The 25,482-nt window shown below is 39.4% G+C and overlaps 2 protein-coding genes and 1 non-coding gene across 9 annotated transcripts in view; 1 reads left to right on the forward strand and 2 right to left on the reverse strand.

Moving 5' to 3' along the window:
- LOC125386762 overlaps positions 1–819 on the forward strand; it is a 44,283-nt gene extending 43,464 nt beyond the window's left edge. The window contains exon 3 of the mRNA XM_048413892.1: positions 432–819. Coding sequence (XP_048269849.1) covers positions 432–819 — 388 coding nt within the window. The remainder of the gene's footprint in view (positions 1–431) is intronic.
- LOC125384634 (GDP-D-glucose phosphorylase 1-like) overlaps positions 1–25,482 on the reverse strand; it is a 231,422-nt gene that overhangs the window by 75,052 nt on the left and 130,888 nt on the right. The gene's annotated exons all lie outside the window — the stretch shown is intronic.
- LOC125386847 lies at positions 22,548–22,666 on the reverse strand. Its single transcript, XR_007227286.1, has one exon. It is a non-coding gene; the product is annotated as a 5S ribosomal RNA (ribosomal RNA).

A 25,482-nucleotide genomic window follows, 5' to 3' on the forward strand; every position in this document is an offset into this window, starting at 1 on the left:
AACGCGAGCTTATATTAATAATAATCCTGATTTAATCTTAAAGAAAAATACATAATTTAAACTAAAATACAATTTTTTCTAAATAAAAATAAAAATAACATAAAGTAGTCATTTTTATATTGATGGTCCAGGAATGAGAGTGGCAACGTTATAGTACTTTTAAACTAAATCTATGCTGTGGCTTATTTGGAATATGTTGCGAAGTGGCTGACGTACAATGTCAGACACTTGTAAATAAAAAAAATTAATTTTACAGCAAAAGAGTTGCTTTCAGAATCTATGATAATTACACACTCTCTTGAAAAGTATTATGAGCTCTTAAAGTCTTAAACACTTTCTCTTTAACACAAAAATACTACGAAAAGTTGGGAAACATTATTTTTCAAATTATTTGTATACAAGAATGATTTTATCTGTTTGCTTCTTTCCAGGAATTGTCCAGGATACATGTTACCAAAAACTTTTTTTGAACAGGAACAGGATTATATATGCAAAATTTGTGAATCAATTGTTCCTTATGCGGAAATTGAAAAAATATTAGAAAATATTGGTATATACCTTTCAACCATGAAGAAAAATGACATTATTGCATGTAAAGAATTTATAAATCGTCGTTACGAAAGTACTCTCCACCCAAATCATTTTTACAACATTGATGTAACGATTGCTCTGGCTCAATTGATTGGACAACAAACTGGAGGATTAGCAGCAGTAGAAAAAGATCTTCTCATCGAGAAAATAGAATTATGCAAAAAACTGGATAAATTGCTCAAGACACTCGTTCCTGGTAATGTATTTTATTTAAGAAATGATAACTAACGACAATTATTCCATGTTACCTTCATTTACCTTACTCATTTCTGACAAATTCAACGAGTCTTATGTGTTAAAATTAGCTGATTCACTTCACCATAGATACGCAAAATACTCAAATACAAATACATGATGGTAGGATTTCAAGGAATTCCTGGAAACATTTTGTTATTTAATTTGTTTACTCGATTAATATTTTCTGATGCCACCGTTGTTATTGTTATAGGAATTTGACGGAGGGATCAGGGTGATTTTTAACAAATTATAATGTATTTAATACAACCGTATACCTGCCCGTCCAATACTTTCACAGAAACCCCCGTACTTCTTTACCTTTCCTTCTGAGTGTGTATTGCACATTGCTTAGGGCAGTTGAGAATTTCCCTCTTTTTGAAAATATGCAAATATTTGCAAATATATATAGAAATTGCACACCCTAGAAAGAATGCGAAATAGTACCAAATTCTTGTTGGTTAGGCGTCAGGGATCCCCGGGAGATGAGGGTAATTGTACAATTTCCAATTCGCCGTTCTCCACTCTCTCCTCCTCGGGTATCGTGATGATGAGCGCGCGCATAACCTAAGGTTACTTTCGAGCTTTTTAACTTCCTGGCTAGGTCGGAGTTTAACCGAGTACATCATGTCATTTCCGCTCATTTTTAGCCATTCCTTCTCCCAGCACTACGAATCTCTTCTAGGTGTAGTCTACTTCTCTATTTCAAAGTTTTTAAAATATACCTTTTCTTGATCAGTTCTTTCCCACCCATCTCAATCTCCCGTGTCCACCAGTATATAATGTTTTTAGCCTTTAGCTTTGTTCTCTTTCTTTCCATAGTTTAGCTACATGTCTTGACCATAGCTTCTTTTTTTAATCACCTCATGGAATTTTCGAGTACAAAGTATTAATGTTTCCTTTAGTCCTTTCCTCCATAAATAATCAATAAATAATGACACGTCATGGAGTTTATCTACGCCGTTCTTCTCAGTGGCACTCGGATTTCACATTAGGTTCTTTTAGTTCGAACTTCCCGTCAGGGGAAGTGTCCCACCCCTTCACGTCAGGGTCGACCGCAAGTGACTTCATTTTAGTAATAATAAGTATGTATAATATATAATATAATATAATAATAATAATAATAATATAATAATATATAATAATAATAAGTAATGTATAATAATAAGTAACTCCAGTTGTCATCATGATTACCTCTTCAATAATATTTTCCGTCGTCAATAGCGTGCCGACATAGCTCCCCAATTTGGTTCTGCCGAGGATCCACCTAGGACAGTGTCACAACGCATGCTCCGTGTCGTCTCCTTCTGTGTCGCATCCCAGCATCTAGAATGAACCTCTTTGCTGATAGCCCTATGATACACGTTCAATATCTCGTATCCGGCCAATAGTTGCATCGTCCAATGATCAATATTTCTTTTGCACTTCTTGAAAGTACAAGCGTCCCCTATTAATTTCTTCGTCCAATTGTCATTTCTATAAGTGCTCCATTCTTCCTCCACTTGTCGTCTATACGTTCTTTCACTGCCTTCATCCTTTCCACGAAATTTGAAGCAATTCCTACGCTAGACCGACTCTCATAATGTTCTTGTTGGTAATTCTTCTTTACTTCATACATCTCGGCCCGGAGTTCCGCTTTGTAGTAAATCGGCATTGTGCCCGTCAATACGCACGGCACTGCATGCGATGCAGTGCTGTAGGCCGTAGACGATTTTACGAATGCTGCCTCCTGGAAGATGTTTCTGTTTTTCCTGATCAACAGCATAAAGCACCACTGTCTCCCATATTCCATAGTAAAGTTTCCTGACTGAGACAGTGGACCCGTTAACGTTAGCTAGCAACATCCTCAGCGCCTCCATGAATAAATCCGCCTTGCCACGGACTTTGTCAAAGTGAGCTCCGAACCTCCTGCAATTATGCAACTGCACCCCAAGGTATCTGATCCCTTTCTTGGTTCTCACTGGATGACTCTCAATCTAAATGTCCATGACATTGGGATTATGTTTCCCGGTGGGCAGGATTACCTCCGTCTTTTCGTGTGCTATCACTAATCTATTGTCAGCACATCACAGTGTCACTACATTCATTGCCCAAGCTTACTCCGATCTCCTCTTGGCTAGTTATGTCAAGTATCAGTGCCAGTTCGTCGGCAAAGGCGACCGCATTCAAACGAGGGATATCCTGAAGCTCCTTCAGGAGGCCTTCGTATAAAAGATTCCATAACAGGGAACCTAATATAGAACCCTGTAGGACACCCGGGTAAACTTTCCTCTTCACCGTCCCTCCGCTGTTACGGATTACAATCTTCCTGTCTTTCAGGTAGCTACCTAGAAGACATAAAAGCTTCCGGGGCATCCCTCTCGCTTCAGCCTCCAGCAGAATCTTATTCCAGTAAGAGCATTGAACACATTCTTAATATCCACCGCTGCAAGCACACATATCCGTTTTTTTCTTCTGAAGCTGTCCGCCAATTCAACTACCCGGCGCAGCGCGTCCACCGTGTTCTTCCTCTTGCAAAATCCAAACTGGTTTATATGGAAGGGGTCGAGCCCCAGCTTTTCCTTGGTCAAATTCTTGAAGGCATGTTCCTAGACTTTACTAAGTGTTGGCAACATACTGATCGACCGGTACAACGATAGTATTATGGGGTCCCTACCCGGTTTCCGGATAGGTACCACCTTCGTCACCTTCCATATCGCAGGTATCCTTTCACTGAGGTTTACTAGATTTCGTAAAATTTTAAAATAACTTTATTTAAATCGGCATCCTTCGAAGTATACCTAAAATTTTTTCGGTTACGCCTCGTCTTTCTCGTTTTAAAATCATGCAGGACATACGTATGGTCTGACGCTATCCACACATTTGCTATTTTCTCTCTCACGTATTTCTTGGCCAGTCTTCAATCCGTACTGATCACATCGATGAAACTCGTTCTCCCGTTCCTACGGAACGCATAGCTTTCCCTCATATTGATGGGTACGATACCATTCTTTACCAACATATTCATTGGATTCGTCTCCCAGCGATCAGTTCTCTAGCCGCCCCACGCAGTAGTCTTCGTGTTAAAATCGCCGGCGATCATCACTGAGGGATAACTCTTCCTGTTTGTCTGGATGATGTTCTCCATTTCCCTTAAGTATTCGTAAAATTCTTCTGGTTTGACATTGGGGGAATAATACCCCGAAAGCAATGCACGTCGTTAACAGTAATGCTCACTAGTCCGTTGCTGGTTGTCACAGTACTTTCATCTGGATGTTTTCCTCTGAACAGGATCACCCACAACGATGCATCACCTTTGTTATCGTTACACCAGTAAGCCTTCTGTTGATAAAGCTCAGTGATAAGGACCACGTCGACTTTAGTTTTGCAGACATACTGATACATTAGCTCTTGGGCCAACCTACACCTATTCAAACTTTAAATTAGGATTATTATCTTCTAAGTCTATTTCCTCCTCTCATCGTATCCTTCACCGCTGGACATGCCAGTGATCCTGTTATATGTCTCAGGTTGTCTCTTCTCTCTGCCGCGCAGATCGCACATCTTGGCTCTTTGCTGCAGCCGTTTATAGCGTGATCCCTATCGTCACACCTCCGACATAGCTCCCTCCTTGTACTCAGTACCGTACACATTATGCCCCAGCATGTGACATCTATAGCATCTGAGGACATTCGGGATAACTCTGGCTGTTGCTATTGTCAATCCTGTCCTAATCCTGATGGTGGATTTCTCACGTGGAATGCTATTCACTGGAGCTACCACCATCGCCTGCTGGGTTCTCAGCGATTTTATCTGAATTCATATTTCCTCCTTGATGTCCAGCTCGGTGTCCTCGGTCAGCTCCTCCCTGGTAGCAATGGGATCTATATTTTTTATCTCAATGTCTCCCTACTTGATATTTCCATGTCCTTCTTCATGGCCGTCTTCAGTTTCACTGCAACCTCGTGCGCCGGTACCTTATTATTAATTTCAATCAAGATGTGCCCTGCCCTCGTCTTCCTCACACCAGTTGTTTCCTTGAGTACTGTAAAGATATAGAAGGGATTCGGAAATACAAATAATTTCCTTTATTTAGCACACAACAGTTATACATATATCTTAGACCTCGAAATCCTACTCGCACGCACGCTTGTTGTCAACCAATTCTTCCAGATACTTCTAACGACTTACTATTGTCTTTTGTCCCAACTAAGGCCTGGACGCTCTTCGACGCTTACACACACATTCACATGTACAGTGTAAATGTATCATGTTCCTAACACGCCTCCTTACATTTATACTGTACACTTAATCGTATTTACATGCTTTGAGAAATTATGTAACAGAAACTTTAACACTTATTGCTCTATTTACATTTCTCTTAGTTTACATTCATCCATGACCTAAACCTTTCGAATTTCTCTCTACACAGTGCCTTCGTAAAAATATCCGCAGTATTTTCGTCTGTACTTACTTTAAGTATGTTTATCTTGTTCTCCTTTAAGCACTCGTGAACATAGTGATAATGAACTTTAATGTGTTTAGAATTTTTTGTAAAATTTCCATGCTTTGCTATACTTACCACTTCAGAGTTATCCTCATAAATTTGTACAGGGTTATCGTCTAAATTTACATTGATGATTTTCATAATTTCCCTAATAGACATTAATTCATTCGCCGCTTCCGGTAGAGCTACATACTCTGCATAGGTCGAGGCTTTTGTCACACACCTTTGTTTTTTAGACTTCCAACCGATTACATTTCCATACAATCTAATTACATATCCAGAGTCGATTTCCTATCTAAATGATCTCCTGCCCAATCAGCGTCCACATAACAATCTATCGTTTCACATTTTTCATTCCTTTTATAATCTAATCTTAAATCTCTAGTCCGGTACAAATATTTCAATATTCGCAAAGCATATTTAAAATGTATCTCATTACAATAATCTTGAAATCTACTCAAATAATTCACACTACAACTTATATCGGGTCTGGTATTTACACTAATATACAACAATGTGCCAATTAAATTTTTGTATCCAATATCCTCTCTATTTATCTCAGCTTTTTCAATTTCTAGCTTGGTCTCCATAGGTGTACAGTACAATTTGCCATTTTGTAACTTATATTTGTTTGCTAATGATTCAATGTATTTCTTTTGGCTTAATCTCATTTCATTTTTGAAATAATCATACTCTATATTTATTCCGAGATATTCTTTGACTTCACCTAAATCTTTCATTTCAAATCTATTAGTTAATAACTTCTTTACACTTTGTATCTTCCTTTTGTTTTTACTACAAATTAGCAAATCGTCTACATACATTAACAAATAAACAACATTTTCTCCCTCTCCACGTGTATATAGACACAACTCTATGTTATTCTTCTTAAAACCTAATCTCGTCACATACCTATCAAAACACTCATACCAGTCCCTTGGACTTTCTTTTAACTCTTAAAGCGCTTTCGATAGTTTACAAACTCTATTCGTTCCGTCCGTATATCCCTTTGGTTAATTTACATATATCTCCGAGGTTACTTCACCATTTAAAAAAGCAGTTTCTATATCCATTTGCTCAATAATTAATCCATTTTGACAACAATATGATAGCAATATCTTAAAAGTCTGATTACTCGCTACTGAGGAATATATGTCATCGGCTACGTTTCTTTGTTGGAATCCTCTTACCACTAATCTAGCCTTAGACCTGTCATCTGATTTTCTCGTATAAACCCATTTTACATCTAATACTTCTTTGCCTTTTATCCTTTCTACCAATTTTCAAGTTTTATTCTTATAAAGACATTCTATTTCCTTATCCATAGCTTGTTTCCAATCTTCGCTATTTTCACAACAAATCGCCTCCTCAAATGTACAAGGGATATCTACTCTACAATAATTTGCATGGATTTCACTAATGTTTTCTTTTTCTGGATACCTTACTGGATTTCTCTTATTACGTGTAGATCTCCTACGGATGTTTAAGCTTCCAGGACTGTTATCATTTTCATCTTCCCTACTTTCTAACTCTTCCTTATTCACGCTTACCAATAAATCATTATCCTCAATGTCATCGTTATCTTTATCGAATGAATTCTCCATAAAACCGACACATTTTGTGTCTGTTTCTATGACCTCTACACGTCTAGCTACTGTTATTTTCCCACCTAATAACACTCTGTAACCTACTTCACTATATCTTAACAAAATTCCCATGTCTGCCTTCTTATCCCATTTAGAAACTGAGGTGGTATGTCGTGATAGGTGCAGAAGGAATACTCCGATGTTCAACAAAAAGTTTATTACTTATAACAATCAACGAGTCAACAATTCATACGATTCACACTTAACGATTAACCATCGAGAGTTTATAATCGCGTGTCTCGGTTTGTGTTTGCGTCGCTATGATACTGAACCTTTCGCACTTCGCGGCTGGAGGCAGAATGACTCCTTGTTCGAAACCGAACGGATTCTTTTCTTAGTTGCCCTTCGATATCCCTAGTACACACGCGTTTATTAGATGTACCGCGGCGGTTGCCGCGCGTGCATTCTTCCAAACATTCGGCGGAAGAACCATAGGAATATCGATGACACATTAGGCGCGTCGGCCTTACGCTTTGAAGATATAGCGCTTTGTGTCGCGAAGCCGTTGGAAAGTTCCGTGCTCGTGCGCCGCCACAAAACTCTTTTTTGTTCTGATCTTCTTACAAAAACTTCACTTCCATATAGATGTAGATTTTCAACACTTGGTTTTCTCCCGAAGAATATTTCAAAAGGTATCTTTCTCTCTATAGTATTTACCAGTATTCGATTTTTCAAGTATACCGCTGTACAAACTATTTTCGGCCAGTACCTTTTATGTACTTTCGCTTCCGCTAACAAGCAACGTGCCATGTCTATTATAACCCCAAACTCTTTTGCCCTGATGTCACCTTAGGCGACCACTTCTAAACATTCTCCAGACAGCCGATACTTGAACATTACACATGGCGACCTTGGCGACAATGTATATTGCCGGAGTGCCTGAGGGTTCATCTGTGTCCTAACGGTCCTTCCACCGAATGTTCTGGAAGCGTGGCAGCGGTCGCGTGCGCCTGCAGGGTGGTGGGGATGATGAAGGATGAAAAACAAAAGAAGAAACAGATGTCACCGAAAGTAAAAAATATTGTAAGAGCCTCAGTCTCGAACGGGCACGGCTAGAGTTCAGAAGTGTATAAACGAGGAAAAAATAAAGTTTTCTTCTCTCCTTTAAATTTCTTTCTCATTTTACGTGACATTTTGGCGATCCTGCCAGGATACATCAACGTTGGATAAAACAAGATTACGGTTTTGGCCTACGGGACATCTGACCAAAGGTGTATCAAGCAACCTGGACTACGAAAAACGGTTTTATTAGTAAGTAGAACCATTTCCTCTAAAAGGATCGATCGATTGCATTCGATAACGTCAGACTCCGACGATCTATTACTCTGAAATGGACAAAAGGGACGATAAGAAAGTTACACCTGTCGCTTCGACTAGCGGTGATCCAAACCTGCGGGCAATTTTGGATATGATGCAGCGCCAGCACGAAGAACATAAGGCAGTTATAAATGATTTGTATAAACTAATCCGCGATGAAAGCACTCAACGGATCAAGGAAATGGAATTAATAGGGAACACTGTGGCCGAACTCAAGCTAGGAGTACAATCCTCCGTAGATACGTCTGAGATCAACTCAATTATGACAGACGATACTAGTTCTGCCAGCAGAAGCACTACTCGGGACACCCGTATAGTGAAATCTCCGGAAGAACGCGTTCGGATCAAAGAAACTCCAGAAACCTCCGACCCAGCGAACTCCGAGGATGAGGAAGAAGAATCAGCCTCGTACGAACGACATATGTTCGACGCGAAAACCAGCATCGAGTTCATCCCAGTCCTCAACGGTCAAGATGACATTGGAGTGGAGGGATTCATCAAGCAGGTAAGCGAAGCTAAATCGGAATGTAAGGAAAAGCGTGCTTTATTGAAATTAATTCTAACCAAACGCATTGTCGGCGAAGCCGAAAGAGGCATTAGACATTCGGTTATCGAGACGTACGGCGCCTTATTCGAAAATCTGAGGAAGTTCGTATCGATTAGCGTAACTTCAAACGGTGCGCGCGATAAATTACAAAGAACTCGGCAAAGTTTCAACGAATCAGTACACGGATACGTCAAAAGATTTCGACAAGGTCTTAATGAACTTATATACGCATTGCAACACGAAATTCGCGATCCTATTCGACGAGCAGTCGCGATAGACCTAGAGAACGAACGCGCAACCAAAACGTTCATACTAAATTTAAAACCTGAGATAGAAATCAGAACATCAAGCATGAAACCGCGCACCTTACAAGAAGCACAAGATGCCGCGTTCGAAGCAGAACTATTAATCGGAGAAATTGAGCGAAACCGCGGAAATCAGTGCAGGCAGCAAATAAGAGCTCACTCATTCGCCCGAGGGAATGCATCGTCACAACGCAAACCCCCACTTAGGAGCGGTCCGATGACTACGCTCAATCGCCTGCCGACAAGCACTCAAATAAACAACGGAGGAAGAATGAAGTGTTTTAAGTGCAACCAAATAGGACATACCGCAAATTACTGCCGAAATTTTCAACCGGCCAGCCAGCGAAATCTTCCGCCACCGCGCAGCTACAATATAAACATGGAGAATGCGGGACGAGAAGAGGAAACAGCGCTACCAGAACCTCGAGAGACGTCGTACGAGTACACGCAACAACAGGAAAACTTCTATCCATTGGAGTTCGATCGGGAACAGAAATCAAACGATATTTAATCGATACCGGTGCAGGAATAAATTTAGTTAAAAGATCAAGTGCCATATTTAAACCTAAAAAGACAGTAGCTAAAACATTTTATATGGGCAATGACAAATACCAAACTGACGAAACAGTAGACTTTCAATTCTTTAACATCATGAACACATTTCACGTTGTGCCAGACGATTTTCCTTTAATAGAAGACGGAATAATTGGTTTACCTATGCTCTCTAACTACTCATATCGAATTAACAACGAATCAATACAATTAAACGGGAACGAAATATTTTTCCAGGCGCCGAAAACCATTCTCCCAGGGCAAACCAAAATCGAAACAATTTATCTGGATAAAGTTCCGACGAGAGTATGTTTCTGCAATACTGGTGAGCAACCAACTATAATCACTAATGATCTTTCTTATGAACACGATCTCGATAAAATTGCTAAAATGAAACAAATAATTAGACTAGACTATATTGAAGACAAACTTCGTATTCCTATCGAAAAGATCCTCCTACATTACATAGACGTGGTTGACCTAGAATCCGATACCCTACCTTGTACTAACCTAACAAAACACACTATTACCCTACGCGAAAACAAAATCGTCAATACCAAATCGTACCGACCTCCCGAAGCCCATAAAGCAGAAATTGAAAAACAAATGAAAAAAATGTTAGATAAAAATATCATTGAAGAATCAGATTCTCCTTACAACAGTCCAGTATGGGTAGTACCCAAGAAATCAGACGCATCAGGCAAACAGAAATGGCGTATAGTTATCGAATTTCGAAAATTAAATGAACTTACCGATCAAGACGCCTACCCACTACCGACAATCGACGACATTCTATCACAATTAGGCAACGCCAAATTCTTCTCTGCTCTAGATTTATCTTCGGGATTCCATCAAATACCTATGGACCCCGACTCAAAGAAATATACAGCCTTTAGCACACCTCAGGGACACTTTCACTATAATCGCATGCCATTCGGTTTAAAAAACGCCCCAGCCACCTTCCAACGCATGATGGATACCGCGTTACGAGGATTATTGAACAAATATTGCTTTGTATACCTTGACGACATAATAATATTCGGTAGTACAATTCAACAACACAATGAAAACCTTGCTATAGTATTGCAAAGATTAAAAGAGTTAGGACTAAAAATCCAACCCGATAAATGCGAGTTTCTAAAACCTGAATTAGAATACTTAGGACATGTCATAACACACGAGGGCATAAAGCCAAATCCTAAAAAGATCTCCGCAGTTAAAGACATTAAGATTCCCAAAACACCAGCAGACGTAAATTCATTTCTCTGATTAGCTGGATACTACAGAAAATTCATTAAAAACTTTTCCAAACTCGCCAAACCATTAACAGATCTCACAAAGAAAGACAATCCTTTTAGATGGACAGAAACGCAACAGACAAGCTTTGACACACTAAAAGAAAAGCTATGCTCAGCCCCAGTTTTAGCATACCCAGACTACACGAAAACATTCACACTCACCACAGACGCTTCCAATGAAGGAATAGGCGCAATCTTATCACAAGACGGACATCCTTGTTGTTACATATCACGGACACTCAACCCCCCAGAGAAAAATTATTCTACCACAGAAAAGGAATTATTAGTTATCGTATGGGCAGTTAAGAGACTCAGGCAATACCTGTTAGGAAGACGATTCGTTATTCGAACCGATCACCAAGCACTCACTTGGCTCAAAAATTGCAAAGACCCTTCCTCGCGTTTGATTAGATGGAGACTTAAACTCGAAGAATACGAGTACGATATTCAGTATTGTAAAGGTAAAGAGAACACAGCAGCCGACGCACTTTCCAGAAAAATTTACCAAATTACCGACAAATCAGTCCCAGACACACCTGCAAACTCCGAAAATATTGTAGAACACTTTAACGCATGGTCAGAAGACGCGACACCCCCGAGACGACTTAAAATCACGCCAAACGATCACACCTTCTATCAATTAAATAGAGAAACATTAGGTCCATTCGACAAAGATACTTGGATTCGAAAAATTTTTGAACTAACCAAGAAACACAAGAAAATTGGGATAGGAGACAATAGTTTTACCGAAACCGAAAAAGCTAGGATCAAAGTAACACTCATGTTTATTAATGACCAAATTGAAGAAATAACTTTTGCATACGAACCAATACAAACCATAACTGACGAACAAGCTCTAGACATTATACGCGAAAACCATAACGACATTAGTGGACACTTGGGTATTCAAAAGACATATAGTAAAATCAAAGACCAATTCAAAATCCCACGCCTCATGGAAAGGATAGAAGATTTTATAAAAAATTGCGAAGCTTGTCAACGACAAAAGCTAGTTAGAATCAGACCCAAGGAACAACCCGTAATTCCTCAGACACCAGTAGAACCAAACGAAAAGATAGCCATAGATCTAATTGGTCCGATGCCCAAAACCACACGTGGAAATCAATACATTCTTTCGATTCACGATGACCTAACGAAATATCTCGTTTTAGTACCACTGAAAACACAACGAACCGAATCGATTATCGATGCACTACTACACCACTACATTTACATCTTCTCAGCACCCAAAACGATACTAACAGACCAGGGACAAAACTTTATTAGCGAACTAATGGAAAAATTCGAGGAAGCATTTAAAATCAAACATATAAAGACCACTAGTTTTCATCCTCAATCTAACGGATCCTTAGAACGAACACACGCCACAGTAAAAGACATGATTCGCACGAGCCTACACGATTCTAATAAAGAATGAGATCAGGTATTAGACTTTATTTGCCTAGGGTATAATACCGCGATACACGATGCAACTGGATTTTCACCCTTCGAACTAACATTTGGAAGAAAAGCCAACCTCCCGTCTTCCGTATCCCGAACTTTCAATTACACCTACGAAGAAATGTTTGCACTATGGCAAAAACAATTGCAAAAATATAGAATGATAGCGAAGAACACTCTTGAACAAAGTAGAAAGAGGTACATGAGAGATCAGACAAGGAAAATCATTAGAACTCAAACCTTATTTAAGGAAGGAGATCGTATACTCCTTCACAACGATCATAAGTCGGATAAATTGGACGACGAATGGTTAGGACCCTACGTTATTAAATCAGTCAAGACACCGTATTATGAGATTCTCATTAGAGATCGAGTTAAGAAAATCCACGGTAACAGAATAAAACCTTATTTTTCAGGACGATCACCCTTGCCGTCGGCTTTACCACCCTTAACGGATTAACAATAACTCCTATTGACAATAATGGAATATTTCATGAGAAAATATCCAAAGCATATCTTTATAGCGAATACATAAATGTTATTATAGGACTAGATATTAGTGCTGTATTGGAACAAGTAAGATATATTGAAAAGGGAGTAACCGAAGTTAGGAATCATTGCGAGACACGAAAGGACTGTAACATATTACCAGAAATACGCTCTTTACAAGCAAAATTAAATAACGTCAGAACACTTAGCATCGAATTACGATCCTTAGCTCACATTCATCTCAGAAGTAGACGAGGACTAGTAGACGCTATCGGATCTATTAGTAAAACTCTTTTTGGAACCCTAGCCGCGAACGATCTAGATATAATCAACAAAAATATAGACAAACTCTTTGAAGAAGGTAACAGCCTAAAAACCATAGTAGCCAACCAGACAGCTTTGATTAAACGAATTTTAAATAACGACGTCATCCAGCGACTGAAACAAGTAGACACAGGTGTAACAAACGAACTTAAAACGCTTAACAAAAACGAGATCACCTTAATAAAAGTCATAGCTCTAGAAAGCTCACTCTCTGACTTACATTTCCAAATCGACGAAATATTCAATTAGGAAAACAAGGAATAATAAGCCCACAGATTATTGATCCCGGAACTTTTATTAACAATTACGCCCAAGTACTAGGTAGCAAAACAGTAGGAAACGCTTTTATACCAAAGGAAGAGAATTTCCAAAATATTTTAGATATCTCAGAACTCACATTGTTTACTCGACGAAACAAAGTTTTCTTTGTAATTTCTGTACCAACAGTTATGGACATGGAATGGGATATAGAGCAAATATATCCCATACCATCTCTCACGAACAAAGTGTTTTTAGCACCTTTAGTAGTTCATCCGATATTTTTAACGTCAGGACTAAATTACATCAATGTCGATCAAAACTACTTGGATAAGCAATGCCGTTCTATATCTGACTTTTACATTTGCAAACAAACTCAGCCGATTCATGACCGTCGAGTGAAGCACGATTGTAACTCTGAAATCTTAAGCGCAGAAAACACTGTCAAATTCTGTAAGGTAGTAGTTTATAACATTGAAGATATAACTTTTATCCCATTAAACGCTGAGAATCATTTTATAGCTATACCAGAAAAACCAATAGATCTGAGCATTTTCGAAGAAAAGACACATTGAATTGTTAGACTAGAGAAACCATCTTTGTTACAAACTAATAAAACCGTAGACATATTGTACAAGAATAACCATATGAGAATCAGTGGTAGTAGCAAGGAAATTTCTTACGAGATTAAAATCAAAACAGTCAATGTAGCTAATGATTCAGACTGGATTATTTTACTAAATAAACTAGAGAAAACTCCAAAACTTATTAACGATAATTACGGATACAAAAACACTCTGGATGGAATCGAAGATCAAACGAATCAACTAACTTTTGCTCATAGAATCGATCAAGTTGGATCACGGGGAATATCTATATTACAAATTATAGGATATTTATCCATTGCTCTCATATGCTTATACTTTCTCAACAAAATAGGAATACCGAAATTGTGTTTTCATTTATTCTGTTGTAAAATCAAGCGAAACACGACAAATAACAATCCACCAACCAGCGCTCCGATGCCAATCAACCCGGCACCTATCAACATATTCACCCCGATTCTACCTGTGCCCAGCACCAGCAACGATTCACAAGTAACCTTCGACCTGGAAACACCCAAGGCAAAATTTCACCCATCTATCTTAAAGAGGAAAAGGAACTTCGAGGACTAAGTTCATTCTAAGGAGGGGGGAGTGTAACCCCAAACTCTTTTGCCCTGACGTCACCTAAGGCGACCACTTCTAAACATTCTCCAGACAGCCGATACTTGAACATTACACATGGCGACCTTGGCGACAATGTATATTGCCGGAGTGCCTGAGGGTTCATCTGTGTCCTAACGGTCCTTCCACCGAATGTTCTGGAAGCGTGGCAGCGGTCGCGTGCGCCTGCAGGGTGGTGGGGATGATGAAGGATGAAAAACAAAAGAAGAAACAGATGTCACCGAAAGTAAAAAATATTGTAAGAGCCTCAATCTCGAACGGGCACGGCTAGAGTTCAGAAGTGTATAAACGAGGAAAAAAATAAAGCATTCTTCTCTCCTTTAAATTTCTTTCTCATTTTAGACAAGACAAAAGACAAGAGCAGTCGTTAGAAGTATCTGGAAGAGTCGGTTGACAACAAGCGTGCGTGCGTGTAGGATTTTGAGGTCTTAAGAGTATAAGATATATGTATAACAGTTGTGTGCTAAATAAAGGGAATTATTTGTATTTCCGAATCCATTCTATATCTTTTCAATTTTGAACTGAAATTGTTGCTTCTTTATTTATTATTAAACTTTATTAACAAATCAAGTGTAGTTTTCCGTATGCACTCATTCCAATCACTTCTATTCTCGTAATAGAAATAGGGGATCAATCAGTTCGTGGCGTCAATTGTTTAATCGTAACGACAATTTACAACTCTCGTTGACGCGTCATCTCGCGATCGCGTCTCTCCACGAACGGTTGAAACAGTGGATTTTTTTATGAGGATTGCCATTCCTCCTCCTTGGCTAGCGTTCGGCCTGTCGCGTCTTAACATAGAATAGTTTTTGATGTGTACTTTGTGTCTTTTGTTCAATGTTGCTTCTGAGATAAGTACGATGTCGGGGGTTTCTTTATTTATTAGGGTTAGCATACTGTATCTTTTTTGGTTTTAGTTTGAAATTAGAGAGTTGGCATTTATTGCAATTATTTTCAGATGTTTTAAGTTAAACCGATGTTTTTTGCTGTAATTGTTGGTTTAATGGATTTTGGTTATTCGTCATCTATACTATGGATAGTGTTAAAGATGGCGTCGATTCGTTCTTCGTGCGTTGATAACGATCTTTTCATTTCATTTAATTGTATTTGTTGTTCGTTTAATGTTTTGAGTATACTTTTTTTAAAGTCTTCGATGACGTTTATGATGTTTAGTTGAGTGGTGTTATCGGTTGAGGTTAAGTTTTGGTTTGAGCGCGGAGCTGAGTTTGTTGTTTGTGGTGGATTTTCGATCGCCTGATGTAGGTTGGTTTTTTATTCATTTCTTTATATTCACAATTTGTCTAACCTGGAAATTTGGTAGAATTTTTTAATAGTTATATTAACATGTTGGTGGCTACCCCCAGCGGGGTACCATCCTCGCGTTTGCTAGGTTATATCCTTCGTGAGATCTGTTGGGAGGTTCGTTTTTAGCCTTCTCTCCATATTTAAAGTGCTGATCGTTTCCGCAGTTAGTCAGTTTGGCGAGATATATCTAGGCGAGATATTTTTTGTTATGAAGAAGTCAAGTAAATCAGGAATTTTGTTAGTGTCAGTGGGCCAATATGTGGGTTCATATGTGATGAGGTAGTTGAGATTGTTGGTGGTTATGCTATGCAGGAGGTTTTTGCCTCTTGATGTGACAAGTCTGCTGCCCCATTGGGTATGTTTGGCGTTATAGTCTCCTCCACCAAAGAATCTATTGCCTAGGGCATCAAAGAGGCTGTCGAAGTTCTCTTTAGCAATCGAGTGTCTGGGAGGGCAGTATACTGCTGAGGTGGTGATTGTACCATGGCGGTCTTCTATTGCTACGCTTGTGGCTTAAAGGTAGTCTTTCTGGAATGATGGAAGATCGTAATGCTTAATGCTGGATTTGATGATGATTCCGGTACCGCCGTGTGCCTTTCCACTGGGGTGTTGGGTGTGGTAGAAGTTGTAGCCGTGTATTTTGAGGTAGTTTTTGTCGGTGAAGTGGGTTTCAGATATGAGCATTACGTCGATTTGCTGTTGCTTTAAGAATAGTTCTAGTAGAAATTTGTGCTGAGCTAGACCGTTGGCGTTCCACAGAGCTATTCGCATTGGTTTTATTTTGCTTCTGTGCGTATAAATTTGTCCATGAAGAGTGTGAGTAGTGACAGCAAGTTGTAAATTTACTCAGATTGCTTCTCGATAAGTTTTTCGAGTCTGGTGAAGTTGTCTGTGTTTTGTGAGATGGGAACACTATTTTCTGAGTGTTTACTGTGGGTTTTCGAGTTGTTTATGTTTCCTTGTGTTGCCTGAGCATAGGATATTGATGGTGTGGTGAGTTTTGGGGGTCTTGGTTCTTGTATGGTTATCTCCTTGGGTCTCAGCTTTGGATACTTAGTATTATGTAGAGTTTATAGGCTGAGCATCCTTTGTAGTTCGCAGGATGCTCTCCCTGACAGTGGATGCACTTCGCGGGGGTTTCTGGGGATTTAGCGCATTGGTCAGTGAGGTGACTACCTGCTAATTTTACGCACCGGAAATTATGATTGCAGTATTTCTGCGTGTGGCCGTGCATTTGGCACTTTTTGCATTGTACTATCTCTTTCTTTGCAAGAGGTGGTTCCAACTTAACTATGGAGTTCATCAGCCGGTTGACGTTGTAGATTTCTTTGTTATTTTCTTTTTGTTTTATATCTATGAAAAATAGCGATAGTGGATTTTTTGTGACTCTATGTCTTATGTTGCTGATGTTGGTTACCTCATGGCCAAGCTTTTGAAGTTCGAACTTTAGATCGTCTAGGTCGACTGAGTGGTGGATATTGCGTAGCACTAATCGAAATGGTCTTTCTTGCTTGAGTTGGTATGTGTGGAAGTTGGCATTCAGAGTTTTTAACAACTTCGTTAATTTTCTGTATGCGTCTGGGTTGGCCGGCAGGACTTTTACGCTGTTGTTGCTGATTTTCAATTTATATTCGTTCTTGTCGATTGCTTTTTGGATTGTCTTTGTCATTGATTGAATGTCAATGACATCATCGATGAAGATTGGCGGTGGAGGGGTTTTTTTGTGTAGGTTGTGTATTTACTTCTGTGGTTGTATCCATAGCGACTTCAGCCTCCAGTATCGCGAACCTGTTGTGGGTGGTCACTTGGCTGGCTGGCGGGTTGGTTTGCCTTTTGTTGACATTGGTCCTGCTAGCTTCGAGTTTGCGTTTTTTCGCAAGAGGATCGTTTGCAAAGAGAGGTGTATTGCCCCTTTGTCACGGGGGAGGAAAAGCGGCGTTGTTGTAACTAAGCTCCGTAGAATCGGTTTGGTATGATTGGGCCATCGTCGATCTAGCTAATTCAATATGAATAACTAGTCGTGAGGCTAGAACTTGTATCCGTTTATGTTCAGGTAGTTTTTGTCGGTGAAGTGGGTTTCCGATACGAGCATTACGTCGATTTGCTGGTGTTTTAGGAAGAGTTCTAGTTCAAATTTGTGTTGCGCTAGACCGTTGGCATTCCACAGAGCTATGCGTCTTGGTTTTATTTTGCGTCGGGGCGTATTAATTTATCCATGATGAGTGTTAGTAGCGATAGCAAATTATTTATTTGCTCTGATTGTTTCTCTATTAGATTTTCAAGCCTGGAGACGTTGTCTGTGTTAGGTGAGTTGGGGGTACTACTTTGAGGAAGGTCCCTGTGGCTATTTGGTATATTTTGAGTGCCTTGTACCGCTTGGGCATAGGAGGTTGAGGGAATGGTGAATTTGGTAGGACTGGGTGTTTGATTGGTTGAGGGGATTGGAGTAATAGTGAATTTCGGCGGGCTGGGTGTTTGGTAGGTTACCTCTTTTGCTCTGGGGTACTTGTTTGAGTACAGTGTTTTGTAGGCTGAGCAGCCTTTGTAGTTGGCAGGATGGTCACCTTGACAGTGGATGCACTTCGCTGGGGTTTCCGGTGATTTCCTGCACTGGTCGGTGGGGTGTGTACCTGCACATTTGACGCAGCGGAAGGTATGGTTGCAGTATTTCTGCGTGTGCCCGTATCTTTGGCACCTTTTGCATTGCACTATCTCCTTTTTGGTTTGCGGTGGTTCGAATTTTACGATGGCGTTCATTAGGCGGCTGATATTGTAGATTTCCTTGTTGTTGGGTTTCTGTTTTAAATCGGTGAAAAATAGGGATAGCGGGTCTTTTGTGACTCTATGCCTTATGTTGCTGATATTGGTGACTTCGTGGCCGAGTTTCGATAGTTCTATTTTTAGTTCGTCGATGTCTGCGGAGTGGTGGATGTTTCGTTGCACCACCCGAAAAGGTCTTTCTTCTTTGAGTTGGTAGGTGTGGAAATTGGCGTTCAGGGCCCTAAGTGTCTTGGTGAGCTTCCTGTAGGCTTCTGGATTCGTCGGCAGGATTTTTACCTGGTTGTTGGTTATCTTCAGGTTGTAGTCCTCCTTGGAGATATCTCTCTCTAAGGACTTGGTCATTGTCTGGATGTCGATGACATCATTAATAAATATTGGTGGGGGAGGAGGGCTTCTCTGTGCGTGGTGGTTAGGTGGCGAGCCTGCGGTTTCCATGGCGTCGTTTGTGGATTCCAAAATTGCGAACCTGTTGTGGGTGTTAATTTGCGTTGATGGCTGTTCGTTCGAGTTTGTGTCTGATGGTTCGGTTTTGCGTTTTTTCGCCTTATTGGCGTCGTTGGCACGGGGGGATCTGCTGAATTTCTGCCACGGGGGGAGTAGCGCGGGGTAGTAATGGGTTTGCACAGGCGAGCCTGGTCGTGATTGTTGGGCCATCATCGAGCTAGCTATTTCAATATGAATAACTAGTCATGAGGCTATGCGGCAGGGATCGGGTTGGGGTTAGGTGCGTAGGCTTTTCTTCTCTCTGGCAGATAGGAAACACTTGGGAAGATAGGAGCACGTTGTGTTCACTTTCGACGGTTGGGTGACCCGTGTTACTTTCGAACTTCACTGGGCACTAGAGACACGTCTGCACGCTTCGGCACTCGACAGCGAACTCCTTAACGAAAAGTGTGAACAACGAATCCGCGTTCGTCATGCAAAAGGCACACCCACACCGAACTTTCTTCCGCCTGAACGCAAGAGCGACCAAGGAGTCAAAATTCTAACGCCTAACGTCTAACCTGAACAGAACGCCAACGGAGCGTAATTCAAGTCGGTCCGCGACATTGCCAAACATTCGCTTATTCTATTTAGTATCATACCGTGCTACGTCCACTAAGAGACTGAATTCAATTGTAAGAGCCTTGCTCTATATTGTACACATCTATATTATTTGCGTGCGATAAAGTTGTTAATTGTTTATATCTATTCAATCGTGTAGACTAACTGTTGGAAATATACATTATTATAACTCCGTGACTCCCAGTGTTATACCGCAACAACTACCCCGATTATCCTAACCGAAATACGGGAATCGAACTATTCGTGGTGTCGATTATTCTAATCGTAACGGGAATATACGACTGCCGTTGACGCGTATTCTAACGACCGCGTCTCCCCGCGATAGCTCGAATCTACAAAGGCAACACAAAGTAATTTTGCTTCATGATAATGCACCATCACATACAGCAAAACCGGTCAAAGAAACGATTGATGCGTTCAGTTGGGAAATACTTTCGCACGCGGCTTACTCACCAGACTTGGCTCCGTCCGATTACTATTTATTTGCATCGATGGGACACGCACTTTCTGACCAGCACTTCATTTCTTACAAAGATGTACGAAAATGGCTCGATGACTGGTTTGCCTCAAAATAAAAATTTTTTTTTGGCGTGGCATCCACCAATTGCCAGACAGGTGGGAAAAATGTATAGCTAGCGATGGGCAATACTTCGAATAAAATATTTTTAATCATTTTCATACAATAAACGTGTATTTTCTATACAAAAATTCCGGTTTCATATTTACATACCTGGTAGGTGCGAAAATAATAGACCCCCTCCTCATTGAACTGCTAAACAACACAGCAGGGAAAGAAAACTACACCATTAAACAAACAAAAATAAATCAGGTGAAAGTGCAAACCAACACCCTAGACACATTCAGAAAAGTGACAAGATCACTAAAGGATAAAAAGAAAATAATTTTTGCGAACCCTATATCAACAATAAAATATAAAAACTACAACGAGACAAAACCTACATACTATCCAAATTAAACAATATAAAATACAACTATTCTTACGACAAAAGAGAAGATTTAGAATTTCTAAAGTACCTACTATACAAAATAAAATCGCAAACGAAACAAGAATTTACAAACTCTATAAATCAATACTGGATAAACAAAATGAAAAATATCTCCAAAAACGACTCTGCCAGCATGTTCCCGCATATAAGTCAAATTTTCAGACCAAAACAACAAAACTCCATCCCGCCTCTCAAACTGCCCCCAGAAAAAGCCTCCCTCGTCCAAGAAGCAGGTATAGCGATACGCAACATCAACAAAGACACCGAGGATAACTTCATAATATCCAAAACAACGGAAAAAGTAGACATTATTGGCACCCACTTTTCCAAAACACCTACGCAAAACGATCACATGGGTCGAGAACAATTAAACAGAATTATCATCGCCAAAACAAACAAACTCAAAAATAAAATAGAACAAGACATAGCGCTAAATAAAATAGTCTGCTCATTCTCAAATGAAAACATCTCGGATAGCCCCAAACAATCAGAACCAGAAACAAACTACAAATTACAACCAACTAAAAATAATCTTCTCCAAACTAAGCAACAAAAAATCCTCCGGCTTCGATGGCATTACAAAAAAAGATAAATACGGCTCATCGCCTGCAAACCTACGACCTATAAGCCTCCTTCTGCGCAAAAATAAGGTAATCCCAGAAAATCAATTCGGCATCCAGTACAAACACTCCACAATCCACGCAATAAATAAATTGACCTCGGACATCTGCTGAGCGTTAAACGCAAGGCAACGAGTAGCCGCCTGTTTAATAGACCTTGAAAAAGCCTTCGACACAGTCTGGATCCCAGGTCTTATATACAAAATGATCAAGAAAAACTTCTCGCAATACTTAATTAAAATAGTCTGGAATATGATAACAAACAAAACATTCGTAATGACCGACGGCTTACACGCATTAAGCAAAGAATTCTCCATAGAAAATAGTCTACAACAAGGAATAGTAAATTCTCCGTTACTTTTCTGTATTTACAATAGCGACTTACTAAATCTATTTAATCTCAATACATCCACCCATAAACGCTTCATAGCCTTCGCAGATGACCTAATCATCTACGTAACAGGCCGCAAAACCAAAACAATGTGCAGTTTTCTAAGTAAGCAGGACTAATATTTGAAAAACAGAAAAGTCTAAAAATTATTTAAGTGGTCAATTATATTTTACGGTAATGATTTCACATATTGTTTATACAAAACATCAAATTAAAAGTATAAAAAGATATAGGTAAAATTAAAAACATTAAAGATGACCAATGATAAATGACACGACTTGAACGTGAAGTTAAAAATTCATAATGCATTTTAATATTTTTTTTTACAGTGTGGTATCGTTCGACTTCAACTTTATTTAGTCATAACTGATAGTGTAATTTTTTAATTAATTTTAAGACCACTAAATTGGTGTATTTTACTACATATTGCACTTTATAAAAGCAGAAGAAGAGTCGCAATTAATTGGGAACAATTCTAGGTAACTGGATAAGTAAACAATAACTGATAATAACAACAACAACAAAAAAGGGAATGCGTTGCTAGAGTCAAAAAGGGAGATCTCCCCGTTCGGTCACTCAGTGATGTTCTTCACAGAGGGAAGACCTGATGGTTTGGTTGGCTAAGTGTTAACAAAAGTAAAAAGAGCCAACACCACACGGAGTTCCCAAGCGGTCACCCATCTAAGTACTAACCGTGCCTAGCGCTGCTTGACTTTCGTGATCGGACGAGAACGAGTACTCTCAACGCGGTATGAGCGTTGGCTGAAGTAATCAGCTTTGTTATTTCATGTTATCCAATAGACAAAATATTTAAGAAAACATACATGTATTTATGAGGATAAATGGTATTTTTTTAGACGTGCATACAGATATATAACATTTTTCCTGGCTTCGTTTCCCAAACAATGGATTGTGAAGTTCCGTCATATAGGTACGCGTATACTTAAAAAGTAGCGAGTCAAGTTTTTTTTTTATTTATTTATTAAAATTCACAATTTGTCCAATTTGGACATTTGGTGGAATTTTTTAACGGTTAAATTAGCATGTTGGTGACTACCCCCAGCGGGGTACCATCCTCGTGTTTCTTAGGTTATGTCCTTTATAAGGTCTGCTGGGTGCTTCCTTTTTAGTCTTCTGTCCATATTTATGATTTTGTATGTTTCCGCAGCTAGCCGGTTTATGTGTGTTGCTATTCTTGATTTGTATTTTTCTGAGTATATCTTCGTACCTCCGTATATACGGAGTATACCTCCGTATATCTTCGTTTCTGACGTACCAACGTCCGTTTACTATTGTTCTAAGGATTTTAGCCTGTATTACCTCTATTTTGTTTATATGGCTCATTGCTGCCGTCCCCCATAGTGGTATTCCGTGCGTCCAGATTGGTTTTATGATCGTTTTATATATTTTTAATTTGTTTTCTGTGCTTAGTTTGGATTTTCGGCTTGTTAGCCAATGCATTTATCTTCTTGTTTTCTGTATTTTTTCTACTATTGATTTGATGTGTAGTTTCCAGGTGAGTTTTTGATCTAAGTGGAGTCCTAGGTATTTGACATGCTTTGTTTGCGTTATATGCGTGCCGTTCAATAGGATGTTTGGTGGTATCTTTTTCCGTAGCGTGAATGTAATAAGGTTGCATTTATTGGGGTTTGCTTTTATTTGTTTTTCTTGTAGCCAATTTTCTATTTTTATGATATGTTCTTGTAGTATTTTGACTGCCGTTTCTGGGTTAGTATGCCTGACTAGTATAGCTGTGTCGTCCGCGAATGTCAATACTGTGCTGTTGGTAGTTGTTGGTATGTTCGCCGTGTATAATGTGTATAGTATTGGGCCTAGGACGCTTCCTTGTGGTACCCCGGCCTTGATGTCTTTAACTTGAGAATGTGTGTCCTTGATTTTTATTACGAAGGTTCTGCTGCTTAGGTAGGATTTTATTAAGTGGTGTATTTGCTCCGGGAATTGTTTCCTAATTGTTTGTAGTAGACTTTCATGGTTAATTTTATCGAATGCTTTCTCTATGTCTATAAAGAGGGCTGTGCAGTATTCCTTGTTTTCTAGTGCTACTATTATTTCGTTTATAAGCCTGTGCATTTGCTCTATCGTGGAGTGTTTGTTTCTGAAACCAAATTGGTGATCCGGTATTAGTTTTTTTGTCTCTATTATTGGTTTTATGCGGTCGTATATTATCTTTTCCAGTATTTTGGAAAATACTGGGAGCAGTGATATTGGTCTGTATGATGCAGTTTGGTGCGAGTCTTTGCCTGGTTTATGTAACATTTTGATCTGTGCTAATTTCCATGGTTTGGGGAAGTATTGAATTCTTAGAATTGCACTGAATATTATTGTCATTAGTCTTATTCCTTTTGGCGGAAGGTTTTTCAAGATTTTACCATTGATTAGGTCGATTCCTGGCGCTTTGTTGTTTTTTGTTTTATCAATTATGTTTCTAATTTCTTGTGCCGATGTTTTAGGTATGGTGGTAACCTTGTCGGTTGTGGTAATAGTAGTTTGTGGATCCTCCTCCGTATGACCTTTGAGGTTGCTGTTGTTGATAATGTGTGGTGTGAATGTGTTGCAGAGGTGGTTGGAGAATTCTTCAGCTTGTTCTTCGTTGCTTCTTGCCCATGTGTTATCTGCTTTTCTGATTGCCGGGACGGGTATTATTGGCTTCCTTATTTTTTTCGTGGCTTTCCATAGTGAATAGTTGGTGTTCTCGTGTGTGGAGAGTGTCCCTATGAACTTTGCGAATTCGTTATCGTTGTGCTCCTTTATTTTGTTTTTTATTTCCTTTGCAAGTTTGTTTAAGTGTTTTTTGTTTTCTCGGGTTCTGTATTTTTGCCATTTTTCTTTTGCTTTTCTTTTTTCTTTGATTTTGTCGAGTATTTCTTGCGGGATTGTTATTGTTTGTCTGCTGGTTGGTTCGGGAATAGTGGTTGTCCTTGCTGCTTCCTGAATAGTTGCTGTCAATGTTGCTACTGCCTGTTCTATGTGTTCAGGAGTTTTTAACGGGATGTTGCAGTTTATTTTGCTTTCTATTATTTCTTTGAAAGTTTGCCATTTGGTGGTTTTATTGCATAGTGTTTCTGGTTTGCTATAGTGAATTGGTTTGTTTCTGTATTCAATTATTATGGGTGTATGATCGGAGCTGAGGTCGAGGTTGGGTGTTATTTTTAGTTTATTTGTGTTTAGTCCCCTTGTAACTGCAAAGTCCAGAAGATCTGGTTTTTTGTTCAGGTCAGTCGGCCAATGTGTCGGTGTTCCTGTGGATAATATATTCAGGTGATTATTTCTAATGTATTTTTCCAGTGTTCTGCCTCGAGGTGTAATGTTTCTTGACCCCCAAAGCGTGTGCTTTGAGTTGTAGTCTCCCGTTGCGATGTACTTGTCCCCTAGGTCCTGGAAGTATTCTTCCCACATTTGTGTTGTTATTTTGTGTCGCGGAGGCACATATACTGCTGACAACTGGAAGTAGTTGCTGCTAGTTTGAACTGTCACAGTGGTTGCTTGTAAATATTCTTTGTTAACTTGGCTGTGTAGATAATGTTTGATATCGTTTCTGACTATCACTGCTGTCCCTCC

This window comes from Bombus terrestris, chromosome 17, assembly GCF_910591885.1.
Source record: "Bombus terrestris chromosome 17, iyBomTerr1.2, whole genome shotgun sequence".
Classification (NCBI taxonomy): domain Eukaryota; kingdom Metazoa; phylum Arthropoda; class Insecta; order Hymenoptera; family Apidae; genus Bombus; species Bombus terrestris.